Source organism: Patiria miniata, unplaced genomic scaffold (assembly GCF_015706575.1).
Source record: "Patiria miniata isolate m_02_andy unplaced genomic scaffold, ASM1570657v1 HiC_scaffold_5, whole genome shotgun sequence".
Taxonomy (NCBI): domain Eukaryota; kingdom Metazoa; phylum Echinodermata; class Asteroidea; order Valvatida; family Asterinidae; genus Patiria; species Patiria miniata.
The window spans coordinates 11,658,702-11,679,200 of record NW_024037072.1 but is presented as its reverse complement, the minus strand read 5'-3'; the positions used below and the strand labels follow the sequence as shown (position 1 = coordinate 11,679,200).

Here is a 20,499-nt window from a genome sequence, read left to right as displayed (position 1 = left end):
AAAATGAATCAACATCTTCTTTTATTAGTTCTATAGATAAACTGCTTATTGTACCCGTGCCGAGGACGCTTTCTGTCTCTACCGGTGGTGTAGTAGTATCAAAGTCGTCATCTACATTGGTCTCTGCTACATCATCATCATCGTCGTAATCATCTGTTCTTTCGTAGTCTGGATCATAAAATCCTCCCTCATCCATTTATTTAATAAACCTATTTAAATTATACCGTTTTCATTATACTGCCCGGTAGTATACCCTGGGTCACCAACCAATTTTGCGTGGCCAGAGCTCCACTTATAATACCCGTCAATTTACCCGCATCTTCTACGCTTAGTTTGCTTAAATCCGGCGCTTTCATTTTGAGTAGTTTATTTCCTACCATGGCGTATCCCATCGAAAGACCCGATATGACGGCTCCGTGATAAATCGTATTAGCTATTCCGTTGGTGTCAAAGTTACTCATCGTTTTTAATATAACAATTTTTAAATTGCTGGTTTATTCCATGTCTAGCGTTTTGGGGGCGCTGGGTGTAGTGGGTTGTGTGACTACCGGCACTGGCTGTACTACCGGCGCAGTTGCCTTACTTTTTAGTACCAGCAGCCCCACTCCTATTATGGACGCTATTGCACCCCACATCGCCCAAGAGTTGTAGTCTGGTGAGCTCGTAGCTTCGTCCGATGTTACGTCCATTTTTGCTAATTTTAATTTCATCTGTCTATTGTGCTCGGCTAAAGCTTTACCCTGCTGTATTCGTTTAGGATTTTTAGTCTTGGTCACTCTCGTTACCGACGGTGATGACGTTGTTTTTATCGGTTGAGGCGTCTCTGTCTCTGCTGGTTGAGCTGTGATCGCTGCTTTCTGATCTTCCATTTATTATATTAGGTTTATTAAATTTTAAATGTTTTGTTGTGATTATCGTAGCAACTAGGGGTGATATAAAAGTTCCGTACTTGTAACAAACGTCGCTCAACATACCAGCCATACTCGCGCTTATAATAGGATCGGAACTCAAGTCGTTGGTGAGTTCTTCTTCAGAATCTATAGTGACGTTATATCCTAAAACTTGTACGGGTGTAACCACAGCTAACACTCTCGAAAATAGACTTAAAGTGTATTTACCAACAGTTTGAACAATTTCATTTCCAAATTTAGTTTCGTACAGATGATACAGCTTTTCGAGTTCTTTACTGTCAAGAGCTTCGATATGTTTAACGGTGTATTCCTTTCCCAAGTACTTTCTAGAGTTTCCGGCTGCTACGACACCGCACAAACGATCTTTATGTTCTGCGTTGTGATCTTGTTCGTTCGTTAAAGTCAGTTTTAGGTCCTCCATTTAATTAGAAACGAATTTAATTTTGTTGTAGCTTTTGCAACTTTGTTACAAAGGCAAAGATATTCGTAGGTGTAAAACGATAGATTAAGCGATATGACGATAATAGCCAAAAACTGCAAATACTCAAATATTGCTATCATTTATTAACAACAAAATATAATTTTGTTGATGTTTGTTGATCAGCAAATTGTAATGCTTGTGTAGCTTGTTGAGTAGGTTGTTACTCACCTAGTTATTAATTGCTACTCACCTAGTTATTAATTGTTACTAACCTAGTTAGACTACTTTTTCGTGATCGTTAAACTTTATCTCGTACGTCAGAGGTTGTTTTAAACCGCTGGGGTAAAAAGGGTGATGCGAAGTCAGTATGTCAATGTCTAGGGGAATACAATATCTGTTACCATAGGCATCCGCGATAGCCTGATCTTTACCGCTGTTGGCGCCCGCGTTAGCATCTCCAGCCCCAATTCTTAGTTTAGACACGTTTTCTTTTTCTATGCCCGAGTACGCCATGTTTCGAGTTGTCGAGCTGTTGATCCAATTGTCTTTAAAGTTGTGATACACGTCGGCGTGACGATAACTTACGATTTCGTGACCTTGAAGCCTGACGCTGATTTCGCTGACTAAATTTCTGGCTAAATTGCCAAAAATGGTTCTATTGTCGTCGCTTCCACCGTCGAGTTCTAAACTAAAAGCTAGTTTACAAGTGCCGGGTACGATCACGTCGTCTACGCCCAATTGAGGAAACTTAACTCTCAGCGTTTGCCCCGCCGATATACTACTGGGATTGTGGGTAATGACCACCTCTTTTCTCTCACCCTTGATAGATCTGGGTATTTTTAATAGCCTACTGGGATTGAGCTTTTTTCCATACGCATTCATTTTATTTATACAAGTTTTAAATTTAAAGGTATCTGTAAGCCAAGAAGCCCACCAATAGCGTTCCTCCCGCGATAAACGCCAGTTCTTTTTCTATTTGTTGGTCGCTAGGCTCGTAAAAATCTTCGAGTTTGGGTTCGCGGGGTAACTCGACGTTTTCTCCGGTCATTTCGTTGTAGTAACGCAACGCTTGGTCTACGTTGGAAAATGTTTCTTTAGAGGCATTTTGTTTTCTGATACGTTCGTTGAGAAAATCGAGTCGTTTTGTTCGTTCTCGTTGCCACTGATATTTGGCGGCCGAGAGTTGTTCTGTCGCTAAATCGTGTCTCTTACGCTCTTCGCTGCCATCATCCCTTAGACTTGAAAATAAAAAGTTTGAACCCGAAAAAGCTAAGGCGTTTATGATCGCACCTCCTATCATCATAGCAACAGCTGACGCCATCTATTTAATGTATAAAGCCTTTTAAAATTATTATTATACTAAATGATGGATAAACTTCAAAAACTGTATTATAGCCCGAGCGGTTATTGGAGAGGTGAAAGCGCCGTCGACCATTTACACGATAAAACAAAAATCGATAAAAAGGTAATCAGGGATTGGCTTAAAAAACAAGCGATCTGGCAAATTTATCTGCCGGGTCCTGCATATGTACCCAGGCCTACGAGTACTTCGCGAGAGTTTGAAACACCAAACGACTTTCACCAAATGGATGTGCTATACCTACCCTGGGATAAAGTAAAACGCAAGACTTATAAATACGCTTTGACGGTTGTCGACGTTGCGAGTCGATACCACGAAGCAGAACCTTTGGTTTCTAAAACGGCGGATTCCACCAAAGATGCCATCGTCAAGATTTACGCGAGATCGCCTTTGAGTTACCCTAAAACGTTGAGAGTAGATGCCGGTACCGAATTTAAAGGTGCATTTAAAAAATGGATGGCTTCAAAAAACGTCGAGATTATCGTAGGTGAACCAGGAAACCACCGATCGCAGGGTATCGTAGAAAGATTTAACCGAACGCTAGCCGAGAGACTGTTTGGTCATCAGTACGCTCAAGAAATGTTAAATCCCGAGAGTAGAAACACGCAATGGGTCGAGCGATTACCCAGCGTGGTCAAGGCAATAAATGACGAAACGACGAGATTAATAGCTAAAGCACCGTCAGAGGCGGTTAAACTTGAACAGGTCCGGCAATCGCCGGCTAACCCCGTTAAAACAAAAGAGCAACAATTACCGCAAGATGCCATGGTTAGATATTTATATTGCCCGGGCGAGCAAGAGGGTGGAACCTCGAAAAGAGCCACGGATCCCATTTGGAGCGTAGACATCTTCAACGTGGAAAAAAGAACGAGTCAATTTAAAATGATTAACGGTAAAAAAGTCACGACGGGTCCTACTCTTTATTACCTTCAAAACGGCCCAAAAAGGAGTTTTGTGAGACAAGAGCTTCAAGTCGTACCCGAGGACACGCAATTACCGCCGTAGTGACCAAAAGCCAGCGTGTTTATACCGTCCGGTAAAATGTACCTCTTTGTGTCCAACGGGCTCAACGATAGTTTATTTTGAGATACGGTGTAAAGGATGTGATTTTCCGACCTAATGTGAGTCATGGTTTCATAATGAGATTTCTTGTTTAAGATGCAGTCGTAATAGTGTCGGTGTTTTAATTTCTTAGAGGTGACCGATTTTGTGACACCCTTGGCTTTTTTCAGGTTGATGTCAGCGGTTAAAATGGAGTACATTTTAGGTCTTATACAAACAACTTCTTTGACTATTTTACCTCCAAACTCGTCTTTAAATTTACCGATCACTTTCTTATTGGTTGGATCGTACAAAGGATGATCCGTCGGATAATTCGAAAGGTCGTATTGTTGACCGTTTTGCTGCATATCTTTGTACACGTCGTCAGTGTGCACTACGAGTACCAAACTGTCCGTATCTGTGTACATCAACCTGATTTTCTCTTTGTACTTGTCTTTCAAATGGTTGTAATAAAAATCATACATCAGCGTCTTAGATAGATCCAAGATACTCACTCCGCAATAGATTGGTTTGTTTAACACGGTTTTAGTCTTGTACTTTTCGACAAATGACAATTTGCATTCTGAAAATGACGTCGTCGTTTTGTAGCTCGGTTTCTGTATAATTTTTTGGTATTTATCTCGATCGTCATCGTTATTGTCTCTGAGCAGGTAACCGTCAATCCGGTTTCTGACGTTTTCCATCGTCTTACCAAACACGCTGTTATTCATCAGTTTAAAAAAGTCTTTCTCAAAATCAGAGGTCGCTTTTGTTCGGAGTTGCGTGTTTTTGTCTATGTAAGATGCCATCCAAGGAGCTTGTTTAAATTGCAGCACTCGATGTACCTTTTTAAGTTTCAAGCCGAGTTTGAGATACAACTGCAATGTGACGTAGTGCAAAACATATTTTTGTTTAGGATTAAGGGTACACGTTAATTTTTGCACGTTGCTACTAGGTTCGGTATCCAATAACTCGTTTTGATAATCAGACATCCATTCTTTTGGTATGACGATATTTTCTGGCGCTAGGGGATAATCGTTGTGCAGGTCGTGGAGATTGTCCGGGTAATCGAGGTCTACTTCAAAGCAGTAACCGGTGTTTGACGTTTTCCTGAGAGATAATATCTTAGACTCGGTAAACGTTTTTGTAGACGCCCATTTAAAGTCTTTGTACGGCAGGTATTGACTCATGGCCCAGCCGTACAGATTGTTTGCATCGAGGTAGGTGATGTAACTCGACGGCTCGTTTGGATTATGGTCGGGTAGGTATTTGTTGTTGGCTTTGTGGTATCTCATACCACCCACGCTTGAGATACCACCTCTTTTTGCTTTTTCAAAAAATAAATGTTTGTCTACGTCTTGCAATAGTTCGAGTTTAATTTCCGAGTGCTTTAACAAGGCATCCCACGACAATCCTGGTGCTGTATAGTAATTAGCCGGATCTAACGCGTAGTTTGTAATGCACGTTTTCCTAAAGTTTTCAAATACGCATGCCAGTAATAACGTATCGGTAGTGACGTACAAATCGTGATATTCCCCCATGTTTTTAACTTTAAACTCGTTCCACGTCAGTTTAGCTCTGTCGTAGTCTTCTCGCGATATATTTTCGTCTTTTAGGCTGCTGTAAAATTGTTCGATGGGGGGTAGGCTGGTCTCTTGAAATCTATCAAACGAGTCCATGTATTCATACGGATAAACTCCTTTTTGTAACAACGAGTCGATGTTTTGACGATTAAAATGTTCTCTGAGTAGTTTAAACGACTCTCTTGGACAAGCTTTAGATAATCTATCCAACGAAGACGCCATAAAATTAAACGAGTCTATAAATCGCATATTTCCGATCGAAAACGAAATATACTTTTCTGAATTTCTAGCGATAACTTGTATTTCCTTTTCGTCATCGTACTCTGAAATACTCTGCATGATCAAGTGAGCGTCGTAATTTTGCAGATTGTGAAAGACGACTGGTATGGGGGTAAAACCTGGTTTAACTTGTAATTTTAGATTGCAGTAGGCGTGCGCGGCACCTCTATATCTACCCGTGACGTGGCAGTGATCTCTCACCTTTCTAAATTTGTTGATTTTCTTTTTGCATTCGAGGCATTTAGACTCTGTAAATCCATTTTTGTTTTCGTACTGATGTTCTTTTATTTGTTTTTCTGTTTTTGGTTTTTGGGGTTTCTGGCACTGACAGTTGCTCGAGTAATTGGGATAAATTGGTTTCTCGCAAATCCAACACGTGTTTGTTGTATCATGATGTTCTTTAGCTCGCTCATTAAATTTCATGGGTTGGGGTTTTTTAAATATGCAATTTATGTCGCTTTGTATTTTTAACATTTTATTTACAAACTTTGATACAGCATCTTTACCTCTATAAGTCTCTTGATACGCATTGGTGCCGTCGCATCTAACTACTACCAACGAGTAACCGCTAGCTTTGTGAATGTTTGTCTTTTGCGTGTTGTTCTTTTTATCGTCCGAGTTTTTTTCTAATATCGATTCAAAGTCGGCGTAAACTACAAACGGTGCTTTTTGTTTAAACCTGTAGTTTTTAAATTCTAATGTTGGCACATCGTTTTCGTCGACTATCCACTCGTTATTTACATATTTTTGCTTAGCGGTAGGAAATACAATCTTTGACGGATGTGTATCTATACCGTTACAATCGGCCATGTGTCTATCTAATTTTACTTGCGTTCTATAATGACTCAGGCACCTTCGACAAAAATATTTCTTACTTTTATCTTTTGTAACGTTGTGAATCAATCTCGAAAAGTTATTTATCCAGCAGTAGTGATGCTTGTCGCCCTCAGAAAACAAAAACAGATCGATAGGTCGTGACTCTGGTTTGTAGTTTTTAGACACATATAACGGATATATTTCCCCCTCATAACCGTATACGTTTATCGTTAAATTATTTTGTCTTTCTATCTTTGGTATCTGGTCGATCGGTGTTGGAAAGTCTACGCCTTTAAATTTGAGTCCGTCGTCTTTGGTGTATACAACAGGTTCTTCTTTATGAATTTTATATTTAGGATCGTTTTTTATGTTATTTTTTACTTTATCCGTATACAACCCAAGAGCAGCTCTCAAACACCATCTCAAACACTCGTCGTCTTTGTTTTTAATGTTAATCATCGCCGTTTTCTGTTTGATACATTTTGGTAGGTCAATATAAGAACTACCTCTCACAGGGTTAAACCTGTTGATGTTGATATACAACGCCATTATCTTTTTTAAAACCCAACCCGATCCTTGATTCGTATACCTTTCATCCTTTTTAAATATCTGGTCGATGTCTTCTTTTAAAACCTGTTTTATTTGACTTTGATTTAAAACGACTCTCTGATCGGTAAAATGTGTAGCTTCGATCGTTTCGATCGTACCATCGGGTTTGTTTTTTTCGTATTTTATTTTGATTGTGAGCTCCATTTTTAAACCTCTCAGCTCTCTCAATTCTGACTTGATTTTATTTACAATTTGATCTTTGTGCGTATCAAAAAACTTGACTAAATCGTCGTTAAAAAGTCTAGGAATCAGTTCCCAGTTTCTAAAGTTATTTCTAAATCTCCTCGTCGCTCTAAACTCAGCCTCTTGAAAATACTCGGGTTGCCTAGAGTTTTGAATCGCCGAGAGTAAATCTTTTTTCAAAAATCGACCCTTATAACCCGACGGGTTATATTCTAGATCATAATCGTCTACAATCTGTTTGAGCTCATGTAGCTTCTTTTTCCTCAAGTTTCTAAATTGAGCTTCGTATTTTTTTATCCCGTTGATGTAGACTTTACGCGTAAGAGCAACATTTTGATCGTACGGTATATTATATCGCTGGACGTAATCGCGCAGCGTGGCTTTATTCCATCTAGAAAATCCCTTAACGATTGGCTTGATCATACTCATCATTTATATATATCAATATAATTTTTTTTAATTTTTTTTAAGAGGTCAGACTTTTAGATTTATAAGCAATCAGACTCACCAGCTGGACAGAGAGAGATCTTCAAGACGAGAGATATTAGTCCCCGGTTTTGGCGTGGGGCTGAGACTGAGATATTGGGAGGGAGATCATTGGGAGGGATCAGGGGGTGGGGGAGGGGAGGGAGCAGAGATCATTGAGAGGGGGGCGGGTGGGGGTAAAGTCTGGTACCTGCCCCTCTCCCCATTGGCCCTGTACTACCCCCAGACCTATGGCAAAGTCTGGTATCCGCCCTTCTCCCCTACTTTTTTAACATAAATCAACTTTTTTGTTTATTATTGCAACAGCTTGTTGACTCGAGTTTGCATCTGATGTACCGCATCATCGATTTTCCTTGAAATCGGTTACATTTGTTTTCGACATGCCTTTATTTTGAACACGAATAACTTAAAGACTGTTTTAAATATCATACCAATACTCGCCAGGGATAAAGTTAAGATTCCAAGCTTTAAAATGGTATAAAAATATTGACGGTACGTGTTTCTGAGCCGACGCTACAGCCTCGCAAATTTGCCGACAGACCACTCAGTGTTGAAGGGTACCCAGGTTTTTTTCCGGTCACCCGACAGCCGCAAAAAGCCGCAAAACCCTCGGGAAAAGGGGTGGGGTGGGAGGGTGTGGGGTTTGACCAATCTCGCTATTGTTCAGATGGGACGTTATCGTTGCGACATAATTTGCAGACAGACACACGCCCGAGGGCAAAATTGGTTAATTTTTTTCTGAGATAAACTTCTCTTTTACTGAGAGTCATAATGGAGGTAAAAAAAATACATAAAACAAAAATTTTAGATTGCCTTGTGATTATATTCTTTAAGGTCAATCGAGAGATTGGTGATTACGAAAAAGCGGCTGATATTAGTAATAAAATGGAAGCCATTAGTCACGCATATACACAGCGGGGTCGGTATACCTTGTGCCATAACGCGCAAATGAACTGTCCAGGTGGCCACTATATAAAGGCATTCATTTCCACCTTCAACTTATGAGTAATATCAACCTGAGTCTGCCTCCAGAAGTTCGGCTCGCGGCCTCCCTGTTTGAAATATTGTTTAGTCATCTTGTGCCTCCTCCCGGCCCTTCCAAAGACCTTAACCGCACAGTCATATCGTTTCCGCGATAGTTACCTAGCCCGACCGCGGCTGTCTGGCTGATTGTGGTATTAACCACAAAGGAGTTCAAGGAGGTGGTATTGGCATGAGATCATCTTCAAGACACAATCGTTTGTTCGTTTGGTAGTTCGATTGGGCTCGGTTCTGGAACGAGACTATGCGCAACATGCAGCTGTAACTCGGCTCACCTCGGCACCGTTCGGTTTGGCACGGTATATGGTTCGGTTTGACTCAGCTGTTGTTTCATTTTGGTTCGGTTTCACCAGCCTCGTCCCAAGGGCCTACTTTATTTCCAACCTCATTTCCATTTTCAAATAGTAGGTAATGGTGGGAGCGTACTGCTCGACACCCTGGGTACGAGGTCACCATAAAGCTATAGGGCCATAAAGGCATTATTATTTGCATTATCTCAAAAGTAACCAACCGAATTAGTATCAAAAAGCTTACTTGGACAAAAGATTGTACTGGCACAAAAAAAACCGATATTCCGACAAGCCAGTTATTCCGACTGGCTTGCTGTCATTTAGAAGAAATCAAGAAACGCAGTTGATTCCCAATGATCAGTCTATTTCGTTGGAAATAAAGAGTGTTATTGACAAAATTGTGTTGCGTGATCAAAAAGGTTGCGCATGGTTTTTCACTACTTTGTCGAAATGTGTATAAATATACCTACTGAGCTGAAACATCAATAGGTTAGATTTTGAATCTTCCTTGGATTTGAGTAAGGGCGGATGGGGGGGGGGCAACGGGGGCCATAAATAATGGTTTAAGTGGTCAGAAATTGCCTCAGATCGCACCAGAGAGCATCCAGAATCCCAAATAAAAATGGTCGGGTCGGGGCCCTTAAGCGGGCCCCAAACGCTCGCCGTAATGTTTTTGACCCACATTTTGGGGGACCAAATTGTTTTTTGCCCCCCCCCTCCAAAAAAATATTGTGTTCTGGATCCGCCCTTGGATTTGAGTGGTGTTTGAAACGAACCGAATGCATGAAACGCAAATGATATGCCTTTGAAATGTTTCACACTTGTCGATTCACACTTGTCCATGACCTCTCCTTCTAATCTCGCAAAACATAATTGCAACAACGTGAATTAGAAAATTTGGACCAGATGGGATTTCCCATCAACTATACAAACTTTTCACTCCGCACATATGAGATAGATTAAGATAAAGTGCCACGGCACTGGCACAAGATGCTTCCAAATCTTGCTCGAAAATGGTTCCGGTAGTATCTGTTCCTTAAAACTAAAACGGTCACCCAGAACTTGTTTACATTTTATAAGGAAGGAGCTTAAGAAGGGGCTTTCTTGTGATTATTTGTTTTCAATGAAGGGTGAAAAAATGGTTTGCCTCCAAAGTTCGCAGCAGGGGCGGGGAAGTTCTTGCTGAAGATTCCTGGGTGTGTTGACAAGTAGACACCCCTGCCTTTCCTGTTTCCGATGATTATTGTCCGATTTGCACTAAAAAAAAAATTCCCAAGAGTTCTCAGTCCAAATGACATATATATCTCATGCCTGCTCACGTGATCGATGTTGTTGCCATGCACTCTTTGCCTTGACCTACGAACTAATGTCACACACATTATCAAATTTCCTCTTTTCTCCCTAACGATTTCAAGAAAACAGGCAAATATTTTCCCAGTGGGGATTTCGTACGTGAGCAATTACTACCGCCTAAAATAGTCACAACAATCTGGCGACTCTTGATAGAGACAATTCCAAGAGTTGTTTATGATGTAATTTTTTAGTATTATTGTAGTGCTCAAAGTGCTATTTTCGTAAAAGAATAGAAATAACGTGATATTGAACAGGAAACGTTCGAGACTTGGTGGCAGTAAAAACTACGGTACTTTTCAATTATTGTTTACGTCATGTTTAATTAAGCTAACGTGCGCATGTTCAAAATGGCGTAAACAATAATTATTGAAACAGACCGTTTTGTTTGCTGCCACCAACATCTCAAAAGTCTCAAATTGTCTTGAACAACGGAAAGGTCCTTATATTGTTTTCGCTTGACCTTTTCTTAATTTGCGGATTTGGAAATAAAACATATTTGTTTAATATTCAACAAGCACGTTTATCTATTAAAACTATATATGAGAAATTACAAACATAGTTTCTCAACCCGCAAAGGACATTCAAAATCAACATCAACAATGTGCACATTATTTTTGTTCTAATATTGCTCGATGTTAACTTCAATACTCGGGATCAAGTCGGTAGCGCATCATACGTAGATTTCAATTGTATATAGTGTCCGTCTATATTTAGAACATTAAACACATTTGGGCTCCCTATTCAAAATTCATACGCCTAGGACTGTGCTGCCGTGACTCATGCGTATTCCTTCCTATTAAACCCCACCCATATGGCGTGTCAGTCTAGGGAACTCTGAATACTAATTATCGCTTTTTCGTCTATGATTGGCTCGTTCCAATCATGCATATTCATGAATGCTTACGTTATTGGTCATCAAAACTTTTAGATATTTTATGCAGATTATCTCCTGCATGACATTGGATCTATCGACCCAGATATCTGAATTATAAATATTCAGTGTCAGGTGGGGTCACGATTGAGAAGTTGTCATGTAATAATTATGATGGACAGCACATCGGAACAATTAATAAATTTCTGTTTCCCGTGTTTGTGTTTGTACAGGAAATAACATAACTCACCAAATTATTGTAAAGGTACAGTACTTTTCCGCCGTAACGCTTGCTGTTAGCAGGTGTTTATTATCATTATTTTATTAAAATCTTAAGCTGGGGAAAAAAACCTTGCAGTTTTTTTTCCCAGCTTTGTTCGATTTAAAGGAAAGTTCCTTTAATAGTTAAAATCTTAAAAGTTCCAAAATAGTTAAAATCTAAACTTTGAAAACTAATCCTACAAAATCAGTTCTGTTCTGGAAGTCATTTCAAGTTGTATTACTTTCTTAAAAGTTCGGAAATCGAAGGTGGTAGGACTACCGTATGGACTTTTAAGTAATAGACACGCTTTATGACACAAATAAACACCAAATGTTGCATTTCTTTCGGTAGTTCACTGCTTTTTTATTTTCATTTTTCGTTATTGCACAAACCCCATAATATGTACAATGACCAAATGCAGTTGGAGAAAATTTGACAACTTTATTTTACACAAATAATTATATTTACACCATTGGCGCATGGCTTGCTATTTTCCATAAAATCACGTTAACTTGCAAAGCAAGCATGGCTGAATTAGTATTGCCCTTAAAAGTTTATTGATTTGTTCATTCACAATAGCAAGATGTAATCTGCCAAGCCAGGCGACATGAATTTCATATGTTTTGTTTGTAATTTCAATACTTTCTTTGGACGAAATATTACACAAATTGTCGAATACAGTTTGACCTTAATAAAACAATAACACCGATTGAATGTTTATGGAAGCTTGTTTAAAAATGATAAATTATTTTACTAGTTTTGTCTTTGGCAGGAAAATGTATAATGTAGCTTCAGAGGAAATTGACAGTAAAACTTAAAACTTTTTTTTTTAATGTTTTTCGCTTACTTTACAAAGTACAGAAGTGGTATGGTATGAATACAGTGTTCGTTAATTAATTTGAATACCATTTACAAATCAAGTTTTAAAAATTGCGCATGTGGCACTTGTATTTGACAAAGATTTCTTGAAACATTTTAAAATATATTTTTTTTTGTATTTTTCAAAATTAAAAAGAAAGAAAAAAATTACTCATGCAAGCAAGAAGTATAGTCAAAACGTGCGCAAGACGTGCGCGTGCGGCACTGCCGCCTTTCGTCAGAATCATTTGCGTAATTATGCTATTTGGCTTTATTAATTTTTGTGAGCAAAATTTGGTAAACAAAATATACATAAGTATTGCACATATTTTAACATAAGTTCGTTACGATATTCAAAACGAACTTGGTGTTAACAACCATACAAAGTTTACTGGTAAACAGGTTTTGGTGAGTCAACATAGTACACCGTCTGGTGCACTTTCTTTTGAGACTAAATACTGGTTAGAGCCAGGGTGATCCAACCTATCGTCGGCGGAAAATGACAGATTTTCCTGTCTTAGAAATGAAGCCGTCGGGTCTCCAGAGTCTAAGGGAATCGCTGAGACTACAAATGCGAGACATGAGTCAGTGTTATTGTCACTTAGGCTATAATAGGAAGATCCACGGTCTCAATGTCATGTCACATGGGCACCGTAAGCTTCCGACATAAACTTTTGTCATCATATATGCTTAAAGGCATTCGCCCAAGACTCACTGGGTTTTTATAGTTAAAAGGACTGCCTACTTGAAAGACAAATATAAACTCGATATTGTGGTAATTTTTGTTTCAATAAATAAAGTGATTGTGCCACATATAAGCATCATGTTAAAACAGATTATTTTTTTGACCCTGCTGGTTTGCATCGTAAGGACCTTAAAGTTGCCAACCACCAGGGTCCGATAGTATTAAACTAAACGGCAATATCGCAATTCTGCTTGATGCAAAACATTATTTTCATCGCGAAGCTAAAAACATATAAGCTGATTGTTTAAGGTCGCAGACAATTGCAAATTTTCGTTGTCTGTGCCTCCTTCTCAATTGCCATTCTTCCTGTCCTCGTTTTCCTCATTCATTTTATCCTCTTGCGAGGTCACCTTCTCTTCCGGGATACTAAACGATGCCGGGCACTCCTTGACGGTTGGCTTGCCCGTGCCGCACGGCTTGTCGATTTTGCCCGGGCGCGGTAGCGTGGAGGCTACTCCCTGCGTCGGGGTAATCGAGGCTACCGGCTTCTCGGGGAACCCGCTAAAAGCAGGCCGGGCGGGTAACCGGGAGCTGTCCAGCGTGGAATACAGCTGCGAGATGTACCCAGGGGCGTTCTCCTTATCAGCTGTGTAGGGAGGGGCAGGGATAGCCATCGGGTCCGAGGACACCGTGGTAGGGGGCTCGTAGGCAAGCTGGGTGGGCAGAGGTAAGGGCTCCAAGTCAATGGTTGTCGCTGTCGACTCTTGATACTCGACTCGTGGTCTCTTCAGCGTCTGCGGTCGTTTTCCTTTGGCGTGTAGTGCCCAGCAACCCATCACAACAGCCACGACGAGGAGTAGAATGACAAGAGCTCCAAAGATCGTCAAGGTGATCATGAAGAGATCGCCGTCGATTATACCGGGTTCCTCTTCGTCAACGCTGGTGTCATCCGGACCTGCAGGGGCGCTTGGGATGAAATCAATTGGGGTACCTTCAGATGGGAGAGTCGGTGGGACATAGATCGGCGTGACCACCATCTTGACAGAGGCACTCTCCGCGATACCGGTGGGAGTGCTTGCCTCGCAAGCAACCTCGATTTGATCGTGGCTTTGCTTGACGTCGTGGATGGTCAGAAGCTGTTTCTGGTTGGCGAATGAGAACCCAGCCTGGCCATCAGAGATGTGATTGCCGGCCACTTGCCAGGAGTAAGAGGCCACGTGCGGGATAGCGCTCCCCTCGCAATGAAAGGTGGCATTGTCTCCAGGTATGATCATTCGAGTCAGGGGTCTGACCTGGACCACGGGAAGGATCCTCATGGGCATCACGGAACACCTCCTAGGTTCACGAAGTGCAGGGCCGGTCGCTACGCACGTGAACCTCACCCCGTTATCCTCCGGCAGGAGTATCCTCGCGTAGACGATGTGTGATGGTTGAGGTTCCAGTATGGTGTTGTTGATCCGCTGCCACTGCAGTAAGGCCGGCGGGTCGCCTCCGGAGGACTGACAGGTGAACTCGGCACCATCTCCCGGCCACATCGTGCCCGTGGTCTCCGATGTCTGCGACTGGGTCCGGACTTTGCAGAGCGGGTACTTGGCAAGTGGCGGTACGTACACCGTCATGGTGGCCGGTGGGGAAGCCCTACCTCCCGCCGAGCCGATGTACGAGCACTGGTAATCGCCCGCATCGGTCTTCTTGACGTTCTCAATTCTCAGATCGTACTCGCCGATGCTTTGGTTCCCGCCCAGAGAGTACCGCTCCCGTAAGTCATTGTCCAGACTGTGCAGGAGTTTCCCGCCGAGACTCAAGTGCGTGTTTCCTTTAGACCAGTACAAAAAGGTGTCCAGAGAGCTAAGTGCCGTACACCTGAAGGTGACTGTGTCTCCTGCGATGGCCGATATGTTGGCCGGTAAAACGGTGAAAATGGCTTGTGTCTCTTGGCTTAAAACTATCACCGCGACGGCAGAAACAAACCACGCGCGTGGCGACCACATTGTCATGTTATCAATCTACGATGTCAATCAATCTTAAGGTTACTTCTAACTGCACAATAACAAATCCTCTTTCGAAGAAAAGGCAAAGTTTGTCCGTCAGATTCGTCAGTGAAAATGGCGGGCTTTCGGTCTGACAGTCGAATTATAAAAGCAACAGCGCGAGCGCTTACCTTCGGAACATTTGAGTCAGAACGCCGGGAGATACAAGTACACGGGGTTCCTGCTGAGCGCACCAGCCAATAGCCGACTGCTTCGTCACGCGGTTCAGGAACTGCTGATGATTAACGCATGGGCACAGGTTGACAGGCCGGCCCCGTCCCCCTGTCAAGACCTTAGGACCTATCAAAAAGGGGGTAGAGAGTAAAGGGGGAAAAACAGCCAGGGCCAGGCTAATCGAATTAGTCTGTTTCCTTCAGGAGTCAGAGGGTCATGTCACGGGACTCTGGCTAGGGGTAAAAATAACCCCAAAGCCGGCTGTAGGAGCAGGTTTGTTGTGGATACAACTTCAAACTTTTGGAAAGAAGGGAAAATATAATCGTTGCGTCAACACCACCATTTTTTCCTCCGGAACTCGTCGTGTACTTCCGTGTCCTTGGTTCACTCCACTCCCCCGGGGATATTCAGCCAAGTTTTCTTCATTCTAGTACAAAACACATCGTTAATCATGTCAAATGTTTGCTTCTTTGTTCAAGGCCACTGAATATAATTATTTAAAAATGTTCTACAGTGTTAATTCATCTATAAGGAGGATATGAAAACGATACAGGTACATAGAAAAACCTCCTTTTTTTAAACGTAAAAAAGCCGTTTTACATAAACAAAACATTAAACCCAAGGAGATGTTTATTTCTCTCACAAATGAAGATAACACTTTTCCCTCACAAGCGAAGACAGCACATATAGCTCTGCGAGTAGTGGGCTGTGTCACTGAATTTACCGAACGGAAACTTATTTCGCTGAAGTAAACTTTTTTTTGGTCGCTCCGCAAGTGTATCTCTTCTGAGTTTACTCAACGTTTCGAGCAGTGTGCTATGTTTGTCTCCTGAAGAATCTGTTACCGCAAAATCCTCAACTCGCGGTTTCCTTTTAACCATGCAAACCTTCAAGTTCGACGTTGAAAAAAAGTTCTATTTTGGTCCACATGTTGAATAATATTCCTCACTTTTGGATCCGCTCCGAGTGCTTAATCTTTTCTTTAACGATAACCATTGTACATCGTCTTCAAGCCATAATGCTGCATCATTCGCGTAATAAGAGGGTTCCTTTAATAAGATCTGACCGATCAGATCTGACCAGTCATGTCCAGCGAATCCTTGTTTCTTAGCGGTCAGAGTCTAGACACCACTGAACGTCATCATGACAAACGCCGACGGCAAACCTGAGGGTGGGACATTTCACAAAATATGACTGTCAATTCGCGGGTTTTGCAGTCATGCCCTTCCATGAAAGTAACTTCCGAATGGTACTTTGAACCAGCAGATTATACCTTTCAAAATGAAAATCTGTTGTCGTGCAACAAAATCTGTCCAATGGGAGCTCACAGAAATTAGAGGTTACCATGTCCTTGGACGGATCGGTGGGAACGAGTGAGCATAATTATGCGGTTGATATTTTTGACCCAATAACCCTCCCTGGTGGCCTTGAAGTATGGGCGGTTCATATTTTGATTCCGGTATAGGCAGAGGAAATGTCATATCTCGCGACAAATGGAGGACACAGCTGTGGAAGGGAACATCAATCAAAATTAGGCAGTTGACCAATAGAACCAGATACAAATGGCATCGGTCGACGTTCATTGGTCGATTTGAATAACAACATAGGGGTCACTCTCTAAAACCTATGTGAGCTATACTTCTGGAAACGATTAGGCATGGAAAAGGGAACTTCATCCATGCACAGGACTGAGAGGGGGCGTTGCTATATAAGATAACAATGGAAAGCCGTGTGACCCAAATTTTCAAATCTATTTTTGAAACAACAATTTTGAGTTGTTTTATGAAAATAATGTCTATAACGCCCGCGTTTTGCTTTTGTTTTTGTCAAATAGTTAAACAAAATCTTGAATTTTCAACAACTATTCTCTTTTTAATTAATTAATTCCACTGTTTTTATCGAATTCCTAAAGGATCTGTATTAGCATCACTTCTGTTGCTCAAAATAATTCCCACCCTTTTTTCGTCTTCTTCTGTTTTTCTTAGCAAAAACTCTTCTTATCTCCACATCTCCGCCACTTGTTTTGTCGCAGCTAGAGCTGAGATCCGAGACGCGGGAGTAAATGACTTTTCCGTTTTGTGTAAACAAGAAATTGAGTCAATTATGAGTGAAAGTACATCTGCAACGTCTGGAGACACACGCCTCCCACACCGAAGATCGATAGTGCGCATGCCCAGATTGTCACGTGAATCTGGGCACGTGATCACTGTAGACTCACGTCACGAGGCCACCTTCAATAGACAATTTCAAATTGGAATTGAAACCGAAGCAGACGGTGCTAAGCCATGATTGTCTGACACAGAGGACCTTTTCTGTTTAAGTCCTCTCAACAAAACACAGCGCTGGGGCCCTCGGTTACTACATGTGCCAATGAAAAAGTCGTCAATGGAGAAACCACTGTGCATGCTATTGTACGAAGCAACTGCCCCATGACGGATTATCTGAACAATAGCTAGCACAATGCTTTCGCCATTGAAGGGGGGCCTCCTTGATAGCGTGCCCGGAATGGGCTATACGTGACAATCGCACCGATGCCACCTGTAAGTGGAGGATTCACCTCGTAAATTCAGACCATATCCTGTGGCAGAAAAATAAATGTGGACAACGACCACAAATTCTAAAATGGTGTTGCAATTTGGAGGGCTCTTTAAGGGTCCATACGATGAATTTTTTCTTAGGAACACAGTTTTACTACGCTTAAATGTATGAAAACTATTTGTTATTCCTTTTTTGGTTAATTTTATGGAAAAGTGCACTTCTTTAAACATTTACAATCGTCCATGGCTGTGATGCTATGGTGTCATTTCAGGTAGACACTGTTCAGTTTAAGGGTTTCCTGTTCAAACTGTTAACCCACAATTTGCTCATTGAAAACATTTATGAAAAAGGGTTGCTCATTGCAGGTTTACTGGGATGTATTTAAACAAGAAAGTATCACCAAAGAAAGAAACTTTATAACAGCAAAATATCCAAAATTATAGCAACTGCTGAAATAGCTGTAACATTGAGGTTTCTGCCCGGAATGACATCACAGATTTGATAATGAATGTGGAAATTTGCATTGTAGCATAAAAACCGAAAAGGCAAAAAAATACCGTTCAAAACGGCAACACAAAAAGATCAAGATAGCATAAAAAAATGGCATGGACCCCTTTAAAATGACAGATTGTTCAGAGGAGAAGTTCTAAAAAGATTGATGGGCTTCAGTTGAGATATTACAGTCGGGGAAGACCGAGATATCCTCTTTTACGCCTGAGGGCTTAAAGAAAATCCGGATTTTGCTGCTCATAATTTGCTTGAATGTGACTTTAATTTAAAAGATCTTCGGTCTCGAAAACCTGAACCTAATGCAGTAATTTTCGATTGAAAGCTTGCAGACAACAGCGATAATTTGACTTTTAATCTCTCAAAGTGTTTTCTAAAGTTGTTTCGATGATCATCCTATACTTCTTTTTAGTATCACCAAGCTGGCGACTTGATGTCACGAAGATTACTGACTATTTACTGATGGCGAGGGGTGCCTCTCGCCCTTCAGTTTCGCCCCCGGGAATGTGGTTCTTTATCTGACGCGCATGAATCATACGCCTCGATCCCAACTTGAGAATGATGCGATCCCTCCCGGGAATACCAATCAATAATGCAGACGGTCAATCCCCTATACAATTTATTTTTTAATTTTAAAAAGAGAGATTTTGGCCAAAAAAAAAAAGTCTCCGGTTTCTGGTATGGAGCTTGCCCAAAAAGTGGTGCGGCGACGCGGCTTCTTTTTTTTTTACCTGATTTTTTTGCTTCAAATGTCGGCTGATGACTGCAAATGGTGGCCGACTAAACTTAGTGCAAATATATGGGAGTCCAGAGAGGCCACATAAAGCTTATTCTCGATCATAACCCAATCTAAAAACATGTTAAAATTGTGCAGCAGCAGGATTCCAGTCAAACCAGTGAATTTGGCGGTTTTGAGACATCATCTTTCATTGAAAAAAAAAACCTTTTCCATTTTGCCGACGCGCATGGCTACGGCGACGCGCTCGCGTACCAGAAACCGGAGACTTTTTTTGTTGGCCTTAGCGATCTGGTGCTTTTTTTTTTAAAGAGAGGGTGGGAGAGGGGAGATGACTTAGATTCGTTCAGCGCAGGGCGTTGTTTTATACACCCATCCACACCCCTTCCTTACTCCACCCTTAGAGATCTGTACCCTTAATTACGGCAATTAACGGAAATTCGGGTTTCTGAAAGTCAATTTCCGAGACAATTTTTCTTATTCAATACACTAGCTCAGAAATGTAGGACTTACAGCATATAAACACAGCTTTCCAAAGCTAGGGGCGCACATCAGTTTCACGGCCGTAACAGAGAAAAATGGTCCCTAGAAAAAGAATCGGGGCGCTTCACTCTGCTGCTTTTGTCCTTGAGCATGGCACTTGGCAACAATCGAACTCCAGCGAATCGATGTTGATGAGGACGAAGTTGAAAACTCCCTGAAGTCACCGATACAAACTCAATGGAGAATGCCATGGTCCAGTGGTTACGGTGTTTGACACATGTACGATGATTAGTGGGTTATTTTAGTAAAACATTCGTAACTTCTGATAGCATGGATCAATTTCAGTAATTCTCTTTTAACATGAGTAAAGAAGAACATGCTCGTTTAATAGGCCTACATGCTTCATATGTAACTGTATTTAAAGGGGAAAATTATTAATACATGTCACTTTCTTTTTGACTCACCCTGTATAGCGATGTTTGAAGTGAAAGCTGATACCTCTTGTCTATGAATTAAAGCGAGTCAGCATATACCCCAAATCCTCGAATGAACAGGCCGCGATCTGGTATCCTGAATATTTCACGCGGCACAAATGTAGAGTGTACACAAGTATGTAACTTGATTTTATTGATAGAACACATATTGAGGTAGGACCGAGAATGATCAGATATTCAACAATACTGTTTATACAACACCTGAATAAATCACCGTCATCTGATTGGTGAATTGTAGATCACGTGACATATTATTATTCGGTATAATGCACGTTGCGACCATGTGTTATACCCATGCGTTATACCGTTTCACTTTGCGCTTGTTCCATGATGCGGTATTTGCGTGCAAAATGCATGCTGGTGTGCGCGTTCAGCGTAGCGCGTATTGTTCCAAAGAGCCAGCGCTACAGCGTTGGGTTCAAACATTTTCGTGAAGGGGTAGTTCAACATCTTTAAAATCAAAATAAATTGTAGTTTATAATTTACCA

General features: G+C 41.3%; 1 protein-coding gene across 1 annotated transcript; it reads right to left on the bottom strand.

The window, feature by feature from the left end:
• Positions 1–11,791: 11,791 nt before the first annotated feature.
• Positions 11,792–15,207, bottom strand: LOC119740543 (kin of IRRE-like protein 3). Its single transcript, XM_038215888.1, has one exon. It carries the CDS (start codon positions 15,044–15,046, stop codon positions 13,400–13,402), a length of 1,647 nt encoding a protein of 548 aa, XP_038071816.1. The 5' UTR covers positions 15,047–15,207; the 3' UTR covers positions 11,792–13,399.
• Between the last annotated feature and the right edge of the window lie 5,292 nt (positions 15,208–20,499).